Genomic DNA, 18567 nt, shown 5'->3' on the forward strand with positions numbered 1-18567 from the left:
AACATATGCGCACATGTGTCGGTGTTGCGGAACCGCCCTCTTAATTATCACCAATAATCTCGATATTGCCTACGCCGTCTGATTCGGCTCCTTTCTGCCCTTTCACTTTTCAAGGGCGTTTTGTTTCACCCTTCGTGCGTGCGGTGCGTGCGCTTTTGCGCTGACTTTTGCTTTGATCCTTGGGCACTCTTGCAGTGCATTGCTCGGTCGTTGGTCCTCATCGATTCCGCTCCAATCGTTTGCCTTTCCTGCCCGCCTGCGCTGCTTATTAATTGCGCAAAATGTTGCTTTTTTCCAATAACCTATCGTAGTAATATGATATATGTGTATATAATCATAAACATAAAATGTCCTGACAACCCGTTTTCTTCCCGTAAAATCAAGCGTAAAATTGTACCTCTTGTAGTTCTTTAATTATGCAATCAGTAAAATAATTGTACAAAAGAAATTAAATTCTGTACAGAAAATAGATTAAAAAAAAAACTCTTTGTGATCTAGAAGATCCAAATGAAGGGTTGAAAATTACCGGTCTTTCCCAAGGGGCAGATATTACGGCCGGAAGTGGTGTACAGCTTTTGAGGAAGTGTTAGGAATTAGAAGTGGTAAAATATTTAGAATATTTGCATTGCAGAAGAGTCCATTTCAACAAATTCAGGCATTTTCTAAATTATTTTGCCTATGAAATTCAATTATATTGCTTTTTTTTAAGGTTATGTGATTGATGAAATACGCATATTACTTGAATTAATATTCAAGTAAAGAATATTTCTCTTTTTCTCATCAGAATTGAGCATTTTTGTGCAATTAAAACTTCATATTGATTGAAAATAATGCTTTAAAATCAACCATAACCTCAAATAATATCATTTCAGTCTAGAAGAATGTCTCTTTGCTTAGTTATTTCTGCGGTTTGTGCTTAAAATTGGCAAATTCAACCTCATTATCCAGTTAAAACATTGTGATATTCGCAATATTTACTCATTTTCAGATTCAAAAGGATTAAAATTAGTCCAAAGATAATTTTTAAACTTCATTCACAACCTTACAATTTGGTCAGAAATGTTCTAAGCATTTTCTGAGACATTGAGATCAGTTCATACAATGTAAAAACTATGAAAAATCTAGATTAAGAGACTAAAAAGCGATGGAAAATGCCTTAAAAGCATTCAGAAGTGTCTGAAGTGTTGAAGATTCTGCATAGAATCTGTGGAAATGTCAGAAAGTAGTGTACAAAGCATATTATCTCCCCCTTGGACTATTTTTTTTGTCACCTGTTTGAATGAATCAAGTGAAAGACAATGATTTACATTTTAAAATCACATTTATTTCAGATACGCGCATAAAGTTACAATGCATCATTACAGAGCTTTGCACACTCCTTACGAATTACATGAAAAATGTCTAGTGAACAGTATTCAATAATATGCAGAATGTGTTAGAAATGATGCCTCTCAGAAAATGGATAACAGTTTTTTTTCTTCATCTTCTTCTCCTCTTCTCAATACGCACTATTTTGGGCATTTTTTTTTACATTCTATTTCAATAAAATAATTCAACTATTGCATTCCTATGTTAACCACAATCAACACGGAGCATTTATTTCAATCGGCCACGAGTTTGATTAGTTGCTAATTGCGCGCCTCAGAGTTCCAATTCGTCCTACATATATTTCTACCATTTATTTATGGTTTTTCTTTCTTTTTCACGGGGCAATAACACAAAAGAGATCGAGCAATTGGGGGGACTTTTGAGAGTGATTCGGGGATGAACATTTGCTGCTTAGCCTGGGTGTGAAGACAACGGCGCATCACTGCTCCTCGGCAATGATGCTGGCCGGCCGCCGGTCGCACGTGTGCCGTCAAGCCGCCACCTTCACGTCGTGCTTGCGCGTCCGGCCGGGATTGACGGCCTGCTGGCAGGAGAGCGGCGGCGGCCAGATCTTGGGAAAGGCAGTCGCCGCGTACAGCGTCACCGAGGCGATGTAGCTGTTCGGCATCACCTCGAAGATGATGTCCTGGTAGCCGTAGCAGAACGTCGAGCCGAAGGGATTCGCCGTGTTGGTGGAGCCGGCACGGTGCAGCACCACCGGCCGCTCCGACGGCTCCAGACGCGTGCTGATGGAGTCCCACTTGGTGTACGCCGAAATGCTCACCGCGCTGGAAGTCTCCTCGTCGGGTGACCTGCAAAGAGAGTTGTTTCCAAGACATTCCACGGAGATCATAGAGATTCTCCCTGCTGCATCGCAGACAGCCTGTTCTACTTACTTGTCCGCCGGCAGCTGCAGCTGGAACTCGCATCGGTGGTACATGTTGAAGTTGTAATGTCCCGGGAAGTTGGTGTGCATGATGATCTTCTTGCAGCGCTGCGTGCGCGCGTCGAACAGCACGTCGATGCCCAGCGTGAAGTAGTTGAAGAAGAAGTCACTGCGCTTGGCCTGCGATTGGCGATTGGCGCTGGGCGCGTGAATCCTCATCTTGTCCTCACTCTTGAAGAACACCCTGTTCGGCGCACCCAGATTGCTCGCCACGTCCTGGCAGCTGTCGCCGAAGAGGATCTCGCGCGTCACACACTGCTTCCTGGGCTCCAGTGCACGCCCATTGCCCTCCGTGTACAGCTGCAGGCGCAGCCCCTTCGTGCCCGCGGCGTTCCTCAGCACCGCCGCGGACTCCAGATAGAGTTGCTGGCTGTAGCAGGACAGCGGCATGGCGGGCGCGCGCGCCTCCAGCACGCTGCCGCCGCAGTAGATGGCCATCTTGGAGACAACGGGCGAGGCGCCGTTGGGAAAGTGCAGCGAGCCCAGTCCGTGCGCATATCCGGGCTGCAGCTTGCTGTCCACCGGAAAGTAGAAGCTCAGGCCGCGGAAGTGCAGCGCGAACAGCTGCTTGGCGGCATCGTACACACCCGGATGCGTCGCCCCGAACGAGTGCTCGATCTGCTCAATCGACGGCGCCACTTCGGGCGAGTTGAACGGCAAACCACTGCGAAGACAACACACTGTCAGAGACATCCAGGCGCACAGGGCGCGGCCCAGAAACACTCACCAGTACTTCAACTTGACCAGCTTCATGTTGAACACTTCGATTATTTTGAGACGCTGCACGACAGGATCGAAAATCAGCCTTATTCCGTCTTGCGGCAAGTTTATCACAATGTCCACCCCGAGAGGATTCTGCAAACCAAGGAGGAATCATTATTTCTACAAACTTGAACCGCATGAAAATCCTATAGGACATTTCTGGACAATTGTAAGCCAATTGGATCCAATTATGGCAATCATGCGACAATCCGAACGAAATATAACTGACATTCTTAGGACAAATAACATAAAAGATATTTTTAATTAATTCAAAATTAATTTCCACATTCAGTGCAATATTCAAAGATTTCTCTAAATATTCAGAAATTAATTAAAAATTCATCCTCCGAAATATTCTGCACTCAATCCGTGGACAGATATAAATAAATACACATCAAGGTCACTCTCGTGCGACATTCACACGGAGTGTCCGTCGACAGAGTGTCTCTTGGGCGATGTTTGTAAACAAGTCAGCGAGTTATTAAACTCTGATAGGGAAGTGTTGCGAAATAGCAGACGAAAGGGAGTCGCAGACAAAGAGAAAGACGCTTTCCTGGGCACTCACCGTGTCTGAATAGAGCACTTGGACGCCCTTTATCACGCCAACTTGGGACTGGATGATGCCCACGGCCTGAGAGAAGTGCATTCCTGTGGGAGTGGCAGACAAAAGGGCACCATTAATTGCTGCTGAATTACATTTTCCCCAGAATATCCGTAGAAAATTGATATTGAGAAGCTCCTCTCCACTCATGTTCCACCGTCTCGCTGCCCTCGATGCGTCTCAGTGGGAGAGGGCTTTTTTTTCTACACAATGCTCAGGGCGACATTCGAGTGAGAGAGAAAGAAAAATCCCTGAGATGATTTTTCCCTTGACTTTTGGACACTCACCCAAAATAAATTCCCATTGTTTCTCACTCAGATCACTCAGGGATCTCTCAGGAACCACCTCAAGGTCGAGCATTCTTCTAATCTAACGCGAAAAGAGATGATTTTCACCTCACAAACACTTTTTGCACAGTTTTTACGCAGTTTTCCTTACTTCGCATTCACTCAAGCAGTTTCTTTGTTGTTGATTCGTGACAGCTGGCTGCGTCAAATCAGCTGATGCCATTGACAGCACGTTCGTGGGCAACTTCACACCACCCATCAAATTCAACCTGCGTAACGACCAAAAGCCAGAGTGCTTAGCGAGACCTCTGTGAGTGAGCTTCTTCAATTGCCGCCACAAATTCATTTAGGATTCATTAGCAAAAACAAACGACAGAGAAATTGCATTAAATAGCTTTTTAATAGGCCTAAAATTTTACAATTTAAATTTCTTGCTTCATTTTTGTCAAATAGTATTATTTCTTCACTTGAATCTTCTAGCCTTAGTGAGTGTTAGTGGGTGTTTTTTTTTACAAGAATTTTACAACATTCCTTCAACATTATTTTCTCCCTCTTGCGCTCAAATACTTTTTTTTAGTTTACATCGAAGAGAACACTGAAAATATACATTATTGAGAGATTTTTCATCAACAAGTTTTCCTTTAAACTCTTTGCCTCTTATTTCTCTCACACAATTTCCCTTTTTTTTATTACTCTTTTCATATATTTTACCATCACTGGTTTTGTGACTGATTTTTCCCACACTTTGCTATCATTTTTCTACTTTATTCAAATATTGTCTGGCGTGATTTTGTCATCTCTTCTTCTTTCTCAACTCTTTATCTCGTAGTTTTTTTTTTCTTCTTTTTCTATGCATTTAGAGAGAAAACTTATGTTCAGAGAGAGAGTGCTTCAATGGATGGATTTTGGGTGAATTAACACCATCGAAGTGTGACTTGAAAGTCTTCCACACAATTTATTTACATTTTACAAGAAAAGTGTCCTTTCTTTTTATACAAGACAAAAGAAAAGAAAAATAGTGGCGCATGTGAAAAAGTATCTTCTTGTTGCTTTATTTTTTTTCACAGAAAAAAGGGATGAAAATTAGAAAGAAAATAAAAGAACTACAGAGATGCTTTCTACTTCTAAGAGGAGACTTAATATCTTTACATTTTTTTTCCCTAACACTAAACTTTGATATAATCATGTGATTTTCTACCCATTTTGCTATTATGTTTCACTTATTTTTCTTACAAGATTATCTTCAATGTTCCAACGTTATTTCATCTTCAGTGTTTTTCATTTGGTGAATTCTTAATAGTTAAAAAATATAAAGACAAATACTCATTTTGGTTGCGACATTAATACAAAGTTCAAAAAAAAAACATGTGTGAGATTCCATTTTATTTTCATATCGCTTATCAATTAAACAAATTGTCCATTTTCACTTGAGGTAAAAATATTTCAAACAAGATTCTTCTTATTCTTCTCTGCACAAATTCCAATCTTCTTCCGCGCTTGCGCCTAAATTCTGCTCTTTGAACACATAAAATACAAAAATTGGACCAATTCTAATTGCTTTGGAGTATCTAAAATTGTTAATTACACACTACAAAGAGAATTTCTCAAAAAACACCTTCTGGAATGTTCTTCTTCACATCTTGTGTGTGTTGCGCGCGCTTGCGTGAATTTCTGATTCTCTCTCTTGTCAAGAAGAATTCTTCATTGAACGTCGATGGAAATGTTTCTTTTTTTTTGTTTTCTCGCGTCTTTGGATAAATAAATAAATTGCTTTCTTTCTTTCCTACCAAAAAAAAATACAGTAATTGCACAATTAAAGTGAAAAACAATATTCTGAAGTCAAAACATCTGTCATGAATAATGCCAACTTCGATTTAATGGCGATATTTTGAAATCTTGATATTCAAGACACAAACCAATTTAGTAATCCTTGATCTTTAAGTTGGATTGAGATTCTCTCCTATTGAATTCAATTTCAATATCAGCACAGCATTATTATTAATGACCACAGTTTGTGTTTTCCTTTGACTTCTCAATATATTAATTCTATGAATTTAGAATCCAAAATCAAAAATCCTCTCTTTCTCCTCTCGTTAAATTGTGCAATACGAAATTCTCAACAACATCATGTCACGGAGGCGTGACTTTGAGCCCCATTCTCGCTCGACGGTTCAATGAATGCCGAGAGCTAAGAGTGCGCGAAACACGCCACAAGGAGAGCTGCTCACCTGGTCACTCGGCCGGCCTCAATTCTGCTTCTGCTGGATCGTGATGCGGATCTTGTTGGCCTCCGGGGCGCCATGGTGGCTTCTGTGCTTCAGCGGATACTCGTACGCGTTCCTCTGGTCGTTCGGCGGCGATCCGGCCATCAGCAGAGGCACCATCTCATTGACTGGCGTCGCGAGCAGCGACTTGGGACTAGAAGAGCTGTCATCCGATGACTTTTTCTGCCTGTCGTCGTCCTCCTCCTCGTCATCATCGGCGCCCAGCGGCTGCAGGCGCTGATGCAGGGACTTGTACTCGATGCTGGACGACGACGGCAGCGCTCTGTACTGAATATTGCAGTCACTCGCGAATCTGTCATCCTTGGGGCGCGACGAGAAGTAGCTGTAGCTGAACTCCTCCTCATCCGACGCCGGTCGCACGTGGCTGTTCTCACTGCGCGACATGCGATTGTCAATGCCCACGATCACCCGCTGTCGCTCCTGCTCCTTCCTGGCCAACTCCTCGAACGACGTCATGGCGCGCTGCCCATTGGCCACCACCGCGCCCCTCTCCTTCGCCTTCATGTGGCTGCACTCAATCACAAACTCTGACTCCAGCGCCGACGACGGCGACTTCCGGCTCATGCTGCCCCGCCGCGACGACGACGACGAGTGGCGCCCGTTCTCGATCTCGCGCAGCGTCTGCGCCAACTCCTCCTCCGACCTGTACAGCGCTGAGTTCCTGATCGGCGTCACTTCGCCGGACACCACTGAGTCCCTCTTCCTGTGCACCTCCGCCACCGTGCCCGGCAGCTGCACGCCGCCGCCGTTCACCTCCTCCGGCGGCGGCGGCGGCACGTAGATCCGCACAATGTCCTGCGGCGAGATGGCGCGTGGCGTCGGCGTGATCATCATGGACGAGGGCGTGCGTCCCACGATGCTGAGCGAGCAGAAGCCAGACCTGCGAACGGGAAGAGCGTCAGAAGACTGATCCACGAGCGTATTCTGGATAGCGGACGCGATGGAATTGAGAGTACAATGTTGAATTTTGGGCAACAAAGCATGAAAATCCCATTACTTCTTTACTCAGTGGAATTGTAGATTATTCCATATTATTATTTTGTGTATAGTTAATTAAGCGCAGCGATTTTTACTTAAATCTTTCTCACTTTAAGTCCTCAAGTGACACGAGAGCAAATCCACAATAAGAATATTAATTGAGCATTCACACTTTGACTAATAAATTGATTGATAAATCACAAAAAAACAGCCCTTAATCAAATAATTTACCACAAAATTATTTATTCACGCCCTCGAGAAGTCAAGTTTGTGAACTTTTTGCCGCGTGGGAGGCGAAAAGGAGTGTGTTTATTCTAACTCACCCAGGACTGCTTTCGTCCTCATCCTCAACGATGCCACCGCCTTCGGTGTGTAGACTTTGTGTGTCGTCCTGATGGTGGTAAATGTCGAATGCCTGATGAGATCTCTGACCACCCGAGAAGATGCTCAAATCCGCTGTGGAAGTCACTGAAGTGTCTGCCAGGGATTTCCTCGAGCTGCCCAAACCCAGTGATCCGCCATCCTCCGATTCAGCCACGTGAACTGCACAAAAACACCGCGATTAGTGGTGTTAAAGACAAAGAAAAGCAGGGAAGACAAAATGCAGCCAAAAGGCTGAAGAAGTTATTAGAAAGAGAGGCAAAAACACACCAACCTGATGGAAAAATCATCCAAATTTGCTTGTCATGCCATGCAAAAGAACCCCTCTTCTCAAGTGACTTTAACTTTATGCAAAAGCCACAGAATAAGAAAAAAAAAGAAAACAAACCGCAAAAGAAACTGAGAATTTCATGCAAATTTTCTGCTCATAAAATCACCTATAAAAATTCCACCAACACCAACGAAGAGAGAAAAAAAATGTTAATTATACTATATTGTTGAAAATACAAGAGGCAATTAAAGAGTTTAACATGTTAAAGAAAAGAAAACTACACTTTAAGAGATATTCACCCAGGATTTTCTTTCTTTTCTTATCACTCTTTTGGTGCTTTTTTTTTTCATACACAAACACGAGGCAATACTATAAAAAAGAGGGAGGAAATATCAACACCAATCAAAGTCTTGTACTTTCAACAATACAGAAAGAGTCACTTAAGCTACTATCGTCGAGTGACGTGAGACTTTTGGTGCTGGGAAGCGTGAGGAGGCTCTTTTGGGACAAGTGGAAGGTTGCTAGTGACAAACTACTGTTGCCTAACAGAGTCGAGGAAGAGAGAAAGAGTTGCAGAAGAGAAAAGAGAAAAGTGATTAAAGGGAATAGAGTGCATGCTGTAATTGAGGATTGTGAGTGCACTTACCGGTATTTAATTGACTATTTGATCCACCAATCGCACCCTCAGACAGGCGCGATTCCGCAATTTCCTGCTGTGTCAACTCACGCCGCAAAATCACATTGTCCGTCACTTCCCGCTCAGTGTCTGAGAAGATTGACTTCCGTCTGCCAATCTGCAAATACACACACACACACAATGTTTCTTCTCTCTAAGAATAGCCTGTGTCGAAAAGGATACAGAGAAAATTGCATTTTTCCGCTCCAAACCTTTGACTCGATGCTCGGCTCGCGGAATTCGCCGAATGGACGCTTTGGCAATTCATTGGGTCCCGGCGGTGGCGGAAGCTCCATCTTGCTCTTCTTCAGCTCCTCCATGCAGTGCTCCAGCGTCTTGATGGCATTGTCATCGTCATAGCCAAAGTCCGTGTGCAGCTGCACCTGCAAGTACTGCACAATCAAGTCCATGTCCTTCAGCTTCAGGATCTTGCTCTTGTGCAGTCGCAGAATTGTGTACGCCATTCCCGTCACCACCTTCTCACCATCCAGCAGATAGATGTCCCACACGCGCAAGCAGAGACTGAAGGGAATCTGTGCAACAAGGCGGAATTTCACACTAAATGCCAAACACATTTTGCGTCTCGCCAAATCACACTCACTCGCTCGACGAAGATGACAAAGAACCACTTGAGAGAGTAAAGAATGGAGTCAAGGTTGAACTGATCAAAGTGCTTCTTGACCTTTGGAAGAAACTTCGCGATGATCTTGTCATGATGCGCCAGGAAGCGTGTCAACTTTGGGAATCCTATGGAGAAGGATTTAGGATGAGAAATCACAGCAGAGAAGAACATCTCTCTCACTCACCTTCAATGTACAGACCGTGCATGGCGTACTTCTTGTCCGCCAGCAGCACACTCAGCGCCCAGAACGCCTCCTCCTCGTCCATGTACATGAGCAGCACACCCGCCAGACCCGACATGCCCTGACAGTAGCCCACCTCCATGTTGTACATGCTGTACGCCGTGAGGACGTTGAACAGGCTCTGCTGCTTTATGCTGTACCGCTCGCGGTAGAAGAGATGCTCCCTGAACTGCCTGTTCACGTCCGAATCAATCTGACGCGCCTCCGTTGAGCACTGCCTCGCCAGGCGCAGCATATTCTTGTACACATCCTTCTGCTCCGCCATCACCTGCTCCAAATTCAGCAGCTTCACCCACACACGCGACCGCAGCTTGTCCGGAATGCCCTTGTACACGCGACTGTGCAGCTTCTCGCCCGTCTCACGGCTATTCCACTTGTTCAGCATCTTCAGCCACTTCTTCACGCGCTCCAGCTCAATGGCGCGCGCCTTTGCCTCATTGGGATTCACCTGGAAAGTCACCACACACCCAATCCATTACAGTACCGCTACTATTTCACTACTACAAAAGGTGTCCAGGCTAAATACTCATCCAAAATAGGCCCTCTCAATAGGCCTTTCTGTCTCCTCATCGTAAAATCATAGATTTGCTCACCTTCTGCGGCAGACGGCGATCGTGAATGAATCCATAGCGATCTGTCTGGTGGTAAACCTCGAATCCCGGATCCTCCCACGGATCAATCTCAGCTCCGGGCTCTCGACCGCGCTCGTAGCGCTGGAAGAGCTTCTCGCGCTCCTCATTGGCTCGCGCCACGAGCGCCTCCTCATCAGTATTGCTCTTGCCGCCACTGGACGCCATTTCCGGCCACTTCACTTGGACATCCCAACCATTTTACATGCTGCGCCGCTCGCGTGATGCTCTCTCGCCTTTCCCACGAGACTGGCGTTGAGTGTGAAAACTGGAGAAGAGATGGAAAGCGAAAGAGAAAATACAGGAGCGCGCTTCTTCAGCGATGGAGGAGGAGAAGAAGAAAAAAACCAGTCTTTTGAGGGGAGTAGAATTGGAATATGAGTTGCATGGTCAGCACGAGCCGAGAATTTTGATTTACGACTCAGTTGGAAAGTATCTAATCGCACATGATGCTTTTTAAGCTCATCGCACTGTTTATCGAGGTGAGTGTCTCATTGATTTACACGCATGATTAGCCGCGAATAAAAATACCGAGAAATGAGTGGGGGAGGGCCTCTTTTCAGCTGAAATTTTGACGTTTCGCAGGTGTGTTTTGGGTGTCTTGGCTAAAAAAAAAGGATCATTCGGGACACTCGCATTGCAAGGTCGCTGATTGGTAAGCGAAAAGGGTGAAAAGACGACAATCAAACACTGAGTCAACTGGGTTGCTTGCAAATAAGGCAAATTTCCTGGGAAACACAGGAAAAATCAATGGAAGAAAAACTGCAACAATCTCCTTTTCGCAATCCTCGAGGAAAATCTCCCCTTTTCCGGACACACTGTTCTCTGCACTCCCCCTTTGAGAGACTTTCACTCGCCGAATCTCAATCCATCGAGTCTCCCGCGAGATTGCCTAATGAAAAACAGTTAATGCCACTTTGTGCGGAAGCATTAAACCCCCGTTAATGGGTTTTAGAGCACGATTTGCCGTTCACGAAGGAGCGCCCCACGGGCCTTTCGTGGCAATTTCCACTGGCACACTCACTCACCGCTCTCGTGCACTCACGCGTCACTCACGCGCGTCCCACTTCGACTGGCTGTCACGCAGGAAATCAGGCGAAACCCCACGACACCTCGTAAATTGTTTGCAATTGTAAATTTCTCCAGCACGAGCAAAAAAAAACTCACGCGAAATGTCAAATGTGAACGAGTTTGCGGAGAAATGCCGTGTGGAGGCGTTGTAGCGACGACAGCGCCACACTGACAGCATTGCACAGGGGCGCGAAAACTCACAGCATCGTGTGTTTTTTTTTTGTGGCAAAACTGCCTTTCGCACTTTATTTACATCCTTTTTTTCATTCCTTTTTACAATAAATATTTCCTTTGTACTGAAAAATGACTTGATTATTACATTTCATCTCTAAAATTAACCTCTATATCTGTCTCATCATCTCAATTATCTAGTGATTATTTATTACTTTTTCATCTGTACTTTATGTTTTTTTTGTTATCATCATTTTGCAATTTATTAATAATAATCATTGTTTGTGTTATTTCCCGTTTTTAAAAATGTTATTTTTTTGTTTTTATATATATTTGCTCTTTGTAATAGTGATTCTTGTGATATTAATCATCATCATCGTCTCTTGTTAGAATAACGCTATTTCTTTCTCCTCTCTCTCTCTCTCTCTCTCTCTTTTCACATTTGCCATCTAACTTCAAAAGAAAAAGAACATTTAACAATTTACAACAGCAAAAGAGCTCCACCTCCCTCTATATATAAATTCATTTGGAATCTTAGTACAAAAAATTCTCTCTCACATTCTTCTAATTTGAAAATTATACAACACTTAGAGGTGGATAAATTAAAATCTCACACTCCCGCGAGCAACTTTATCGCTAAAATTAAATCCGTTTCACACCAATTACAATTTTTTTTCTCCCCTTTTCTCTCTACTTCCTCCCTTAATCGACCCTATTAAATGATTGTTTTGCTTTCATTGTCTCGTTCTTGTGTCTTCATTCGTCGAGCTTTTCTCCCAAAAATCCACTCATTCCATTGCATTGCTTATTATTTCTCTCTTCGCCCCTTCAGAACCCGTACAGAATAGAAACCTAAATATATATATATATATATAGCGCGTAACAAGTATTTTTGCCTTAAAATTAAACCTGGGTTAAAATATAATTATAGTAGATTCTATGGCGCGTGGACTGTGGAAGCCTTAAGAGAGGTTAAAACTAAGTGGTAAATACAATTATTCATGTTTTTTTACACTACGATAGTTTGATTTGTTTTTTTTTGTTTTTTTTTAGAAAATGAAAAGAAATATTCTAGTATAGGTAAATATTACAATTTTTTCTCTTCTCTTCGTGTGCTTTTCCTCGCAATAATTACACGCTTTTCTCTCTCTCTCTCTCTTTCTCCCTCTTGTTTGTCCCCTTCTAATGCCTAACGAACACAGTGTTATCAATAAGTTATCAATTCATCTCTAAACTCTAACCGCAAGTCCTCTGCGCGTGGATCAAAAAGTATTTTCATCAGATAATCAGTGGTTGTTACGCATCAAAACTCCGAGGATTCCTTCTGCCCTCTCACAATAATCATCACTGCAGCAGCTTTCTCTCCTCTTCCTTACTCTCTCGCTCTCTCTTTCCTTTCTTCAACACAATCACAACAACGTCCGTAAAATCGCAAGCACGACAGCAAAAAACAGAAAAGTCCGGAGAACACTCAATCATCAGACAATGCCCACAAAGTGCTTATCTCCTGGCCACTTCATCATCACCTCATAGTCATCGTGGTCGGCCTTCTTTTCCCTTCTCTGCTCGCCGTCGTGTTGCGATCTCCATCATCGGCTCACAATGGGCGACTCCTTGGCACTCTGGTGGCTGCTGCTGCTGCTCGCACTGCTGCTGCACCCGCGCTCCTTTTGCTTCTCTCCCGGCATCTTCTTGCGCTTCGGATTCTTGCGCTGCACCGCCGCGGACGCCTTGTGGTGCATCACTTGCGAACCGTGATCCTTCTGGCTGCCATTGCTGCTGCCGCCGGATTTATCCGCATACGTGCCGCCACTCGACGACGAGTCGTTCTCAACTGCAAAGACAGAAAGAGAAGAAATACAGCAGTGAGTCAGGCTCCGCCCACTCGAAAGCCCCGCCCAGTTGAAACTCAGTGTGACGATTTTCCACACCGTCAACACGATGCCATCAAAAAGCCAATCAAGCCCGATCTTGTGGCTCCCAGACGATGCGTGACACGCACTCACCAGTCTTCGCCATGGACGTGGAAGCGGCGGCTTCTGCGACGGCTCGCGTGAGGATGCTGTTGCGACGCGGCTTGGACACCTGCCGACCGCCGGACTGCGGCTGCCCTTGCTGCAGTTGCTGCGGCAATCCGCCGTGAGCCGCCAGCTCGCCGCCACTCCGGGCGTTCGTGAGGCGGCTGTTGATGTACATCTGCGGATACGTCACCGCCGGCGGTGGCTGGACCATCGTCACGGGCAGCACCACGGGCATGTTGGGCTGACTGGGCGACGCACTGCTCCGTACGCTCAGCATCTCCTCCATCTGCGCATGCACAGTCATATCATTTTCACCCCCTCTGAAGAATCCCTCCCCACTCTTTCACCCCATTTATCATCATCGTCTCAACTCACAATGACACCGTTGTTCTGCGGCACTTGCGACGTCCGCTGCATCTGTGCGTGCACATGATATGGGGCAGGTACAATGATTTGCTGTCTCGCCATGAGATTCCCCGGCGTGCTCTCCGTCGGCACATCCTCCTGCACGACTGTCGGCTGGTGCACGAGGAACGGCTGCTGCTGATGCGTGTGCGTGACAGATGTCGGCGACACGTCTCTCGATGCTGAATTGCTGTCCGCGTAGCTGTCCATGCTCTCCTCCGACGTCTCCAGGCTGGAAATGCTGCCGCGCCGTCTCGCCAGATTGCCGCCGCCCACTTGCAGCGACGGCGACGACGGCTGCGACAGCATCAGACGCGACTCAAATGTCTTCTGCACCCACTCACGATAGTCCACCACTTCGTCAGTCACGCGAATTATCCTGCCCAGAATGCTGTTGCGCGAGCAATCGTTGAGTTCTGTGTTGAGTGGCGAAACGGCCTGTGCCAGCACGATGTAGGCATACTCAAAGGCCTGTTTCACCTGAAGAGCACCTGCAGAGAGAGAGAGAGGAAAGAGAAATACACCGTGTGTAAAGTGGCAATTTGTCACGCTTCTTGCACGAGTGCACTAAGTAGAAAAAGCAACTTCAATGTTCCACACAAACGCCCTGAGCTTGACACACTCACCATATGAAGACCTCCCAATGTCATTGCCAGCCGTCAGTGGATCCTCAATGCAGAGCAAACTGGGTCTGTGGCCATCCACCATCTCCTTCTGCAGCTCCTCCTTCGGTATGTAACGCCCGCCATTCTTAATACTAATCCCAGTCTTCATGTAATTGAACTTTCTGCCGTACAACTCGAGAAATTCCAGCAGAAGAACACCCAAGTCCGCCTTCTCGCGGATATTCTGACGCGGATGCAGCTGAAGGAAGCTGATGCACATGAGTATCAGTGAGTAGGATGAAATGCCACCGGTGAACACCTCATTGAGGTCACGCTGCAGGAGGAATTGCTTGAGAACGAGCACAAGCTTCGACAGCACCGGATACTTTCTCTTGTAGCTCTTTATCAATTCCGCCGATTGCACACCACTCTGCATGTTGAACGAAATGTCCACCTTCACCTGACTCTCGCGATCTGTTAACTTTATTATGGGCACCGATGCCTTGTCCAGCACACGCAGTGACATCGGCTCGGCAATGCGACGATTCGTCAACTCTGTCTCAAGCGTCCTCAGCGGCAACTTATCCCATCGTCCAATTACAACGAGATCTGCAAACGTTGCAATTCATTCTTAGCCAGTTTATCAGCAAAAATCACCCTCATCTCCTCACCAATATCACTTGTTGGCAAATACAGTCCCGTCCGGAATGATCCGAAGACCTCAACTTGTGCTGTCGGCCATAAACTCAGCACAACACACTCAATCTTCGTCACCACGTCAACTCTGAGCGCGTGTTCGGTGGATGTGGGAATCATGTGCGAGTAGAAATGCTCAATCTCCTGATGGAGGCTGCAAAAGAAAGAGGAAGAGTGACAAGTGCATTAGTATCACGGAATTCAATAAACTCCTCTTCCTGCCCCGAAGGCATGTTTGTGCAAAATATTTGCCACGCATCAACACAGTATCGATTGATAACGCCGGGGTGAGAATTTATTGAGCCCCAAGCATGAGGAGAGGAAAGTGAATTATGTGCCTTTGACGAAAGGAAAAATAAATACTCTTCTCTGACACACAGAGACTTTTTGAGTTGAAGTTTTCTCTAAACACACTTCACTCTTTTTTTTCCACATCAATTTGCTTTTCCTGCAAACAAGATATTTTATAAATATAGACACTATTCGTTAGACGACAATTAAATAATAATATTGAAAAGAAAGCTTCTGGAAATCAAATTTATGCAAAGAAAATGCTTGATAAACTTCGAGAAATGAAGCAAAAGTTAGGAAATCAAATAGAAGCCACGCCCACTTCTTAGCTCCGCCCATTAATTCCCTCTGCAAATCTATTTTAGACATTTTCCGGTCAATTGACTAACTTTCGTCTGTCTTCTATCATTCAATACACTTCAGTCGAGATGTCTGTTTCTCCCTCTTCGCGGAAAACTCCCCAAATCTCCGGTGTAATTACACACGAAAGCCAGGAAGTCTTGCTCGAGTCTCTCGTCCATCAACAAGTATATAACTTGTTGCTTCATCAGTCAACCGAGAGCATTTCCCACGAGCTGCAAAAGCCTGAGTGCGCAAGTTAAATGCGCGATCCTCTCTCTGACTGACTTCCATCCAAATTTCACTGTATTCTCTCGCCGTCCTCCCCCCACCCCACTCCAGCACCTCACTGGGCGATTAAACATTGACTTTTGAGAGCGTGCAAAGTGAAGGCGCGAGAAATGAATGGAGGAAATTCATTATCACTCAGCTTTTTGACCAACAAAAATTATGTGGCGATCACTGAACGCACACAACAACTCTCGTCGTTCACTCAATCATTGTTGCCGTCTCTGTTTGGCGGATTGCACAAAAATTGCGCAACACCCGCAAGAATCCGATATATTCAATTAACTTTTACATACAGAAATATTAATTGAAGAGCACAAATTTTGCTCTCTTTCTCACACTTCCACCTTCTTTTTTTCCTACTTCTCCTCCTCTCTCTCTCTCTCTCTTGCTTTTTGCCTTTCGTCCGTGAAGCACATAACAGGCGCGATATTTATATGTTTTAATGTCGAGGTCACAACGAAAAAGAAGTACACAAGAAATGTGAGCGCGAATGGTCAACGCAAGGAAATTCACAAGCAAATGCACACACTTTTCTCTATTGATTCCACTATTCGCGTCTCCAAGATTGGAATTCCTCTTTGTCTCAGCCATTTTTCATTCTTTCTTTCACTGTTTGCACAGTGAAAATTCACAGTGTGAAAGAAAATAGGCAAAAAGTGAGTGTGGAGGAGAAATAGAAAATCGCAATCTTCTCTATTTCATCCATTAATTTATTACAATATTAACAAATATTTTATTCTTTCTCTCTCTCTCTCTCTCTCTCTCTCTCTCTCTCTCTCTCTCTCTCTCTCTGAGCACTTCACAGTAAAAGAAAAAAAGCGCTTATAACGAAACTCAAGGCGATTTTCACCAATTACAGTTTAAATTAATTCACAACTGTCTTTCTTTAGTGCTTATCGTGATTTTTCTCTCTCTTGCAACTCAACTCATCTCACAAATAAGGAGAGAATAGTGAGTATATTAAAAAATATATGAAACATTCCTTTTCATTCAACAGAATGCATGAATTTCCATGTTTTTTTCTTCTCTTTCTCTTAAGAATGAATCAGGAGAGAAAAATTGAGAGTACAAAGAAAGAAATTAATCCACAATGTGCAGAGAAAATTACTTTTTTTTTTTCATTCAACATCGAGAATTGACATTGAAATTCACGAACAGAGAGAGAGAGAGAACAATGATTTCCTCAACTTCCGAGTTAATTAGAGAAGGAAAAGCTGTTGTCATGAAATCATTGAGCATTTCGACAAATCAACTTTGAGTTTTGACCAATCTTGATTTATGTGGAATGTCTGGAAGGCAATCATCTTCTGCCTTTGTTCTGCTCAATTCTTCTGCTTTTGCAGTGTCTTGAATCAAAAAGACTTTGAGAAACAATTCAAGATTGAATTTGACAAATTCTGAACAATTATGAGCTTTTTTGAGGCAAAAGAAGGTGTTTTTGACTTACAAAAAATCTCAAGATTGCAAGTGATTATCAAGAAGACATTTTTGCAGAAATTCCCCAATTTCCACAGTGAAAACAAGTCCAAGAATCATTAAAGAAAAAAACATTTGCTTATTTCCCTTTCACAAACCGTGATAAAAAGCGATTATTGTTGAGGAGATTTGAACTCATTGACCCCAAAGATATTTACATTGTGCGCGCAAAGGAAGCGAGATGAGAGAGTTTCCTTACCCGGTGACACCGCGCTCGTAGGTGAATTTGTGGGGGCGCCACGGGCATCCGCCGTGCTTTCCCACGAGTCTCTCATGGAATTTGTTCATGTTGTACGTGCTGGCCTTGTTGTCCAGCTGGCTGCCGGCTTTCCTGCGCGACGGATTGTAGTAGTTGCGCTCCAGCGTGGCCCCAGTGGTGGAGCCGTTGGACTCGTGGGGCTCCTTGGACTGCTGACGCTCAATCAGAGCACTCACCGCCGCCGCATTCCCGTCCATTTCCGAGAATGTGTCCCAGATTTGCTGCCAGATGCGCTTCGCTGGGCCGTCCTGTTCCTCCTGAAACCACGCCACGGCGGGATCCATCGAGTGGGGTGGCGGCTCAGGGATGCCGGGATGTGTGGGTGTCAGGTGGTTGGGCTGGTCTGCTTGGTGTCCGAGTTCTAAAGCGCCCCAGCAGCGGTTCTCATCAGCCCACAAGGAGTGACAGCCACGGGAGGAAAAGGTTATCTTCTCTCTCGCTCACGCTCTCGCCTCTGCAGACTCTCTGTCAATTGGGACAACGAAGAGTCTGTCTCAGTGCTCGTGCAGGAACAGCATGAACATTGTTCGGGACGAGAGGAGGGCAGAATGTCCAGGAAACAGTGATTTTTCTCTCTTCTTCAGCCCCACAAATTATACGCGAATCCGACGGAGCGCGTCAACACACACACACACGCACGCACACAACACCAAAATCGGTTCACACACACTCGCACGCGCCACGGGAAATTTTCACGTCTCCTTTTCCAGACAATCTGTGCCACCCACAGCGCAGCACCGCACTTTTCTCCACCTGCACCACACACAACACACAACAGGGTGCAATTTGGAGGAGTTTTCCTTCAGTTTTTCACAGGAAATATGTGCTTTCAGCAGCGCTTTTCCATACCACACACTTCGCGAAACGTTCGCAATCGGGAGTGTTGCATTCCCGG

The 18567-nt window shown here is 45.0% G+C and overlaps 3 protein-coding genes across 3 annotated transcripts; all 3 read right to left on the bottom strand.

Moving 5' to 3' along the window:
- Positions 1-1302: 1302 nt before the first annotated feature.
- On the bottom strand, positions 1303-4159 carry LOC132265640 (PHAF1 protein CG7083). Its single transcript, XM_059766380.1, has 5 exons — positions 3965-4159; positions 3642-3724; positions 3042-3169; positions 2265-2978; positions 1303-2180 (listed from the first exon to the last, which is right to left on the bottom strand). Exons 1-5 carry the CDS (start codon positions 4035-4037, stop codon positions 1859-1861), a joined length of 1320 nt encoding a protein of 439 aa, XP_059622363.1. The 5' UTR covers positions 4038-4159; the 3' UTR covers positions 1303-1858.
- A 618-nt stretch (positions 4160-4777) lies between these two features.
- On the bottom strand, positions 4778-11214 carry LOC132266026 (USP6 N-terminal-like protein). The gene is made up of 8 exons (XM_059766852.1): positions 11076-11214; positions 10012-10315; positions 9362-9866; positions 9157-9302; positions 8768-9088; positions 8526-8673; positions 7551-7770; positions 4778-7129 (listed from the first exon to the last, which is right to left on the bottom strand). The coding sequence occupies exons 2-8, from the start codon at positions 10213-10215 to the stop codon at positions 6211-6213; spliced, it is 2463 nt and encodes an 820-aa protein (XP_059622835.1). The 5' UTR covers positions 10216-10315; positions 11076-11214; the 3' UTR covers positions 4778-6210.
- A 492-nt stretch (positions 11215-11706) lies between these two features.
- On the bottom strand, positions 11707-18055 carry LOC132256535 (terminal nucleotidyltransferase 4A). The gene is made up of 6 exons (XM_059753007.1): positions 17613-18055; positions 14992-15170; positions 14342-14929; positions 13686-14206; positions 13296-13596; positions 11707-13123 (listed from the first exon to the last, which is right to left on the bottom strand). The coding sequence occupies exons 1-6, from the start codon at positions 17954-17956 to the stop codon at positions 12879-12881; spliced, it is 2178 nt and encodes a 725-aa protein (XP_059608990.1). The 5' UTR covers positions 17957-18055; the 3' UTR covers positions 11707-12878.
- Positions 18056-18567: the final 512 nt, after the last annotated feature.

This window comes from Phlebotomus argentipes, unplaced genomic scaffold (genome assembly GCF_947086385.1).
Source record: "Phlebotomus argentipes unplaced genomic scaffold, Phlebotomus argentipes genome assembly contig_5, whole genome shotgun sequence".
Taxonomy (NCBI): domain Eukaryota; kingdom Metazoa; phylum Arthropoda; class Insecta; order Diptera; family Psychodidae; genus Phlebotomus; species Phlebotomus argentipes.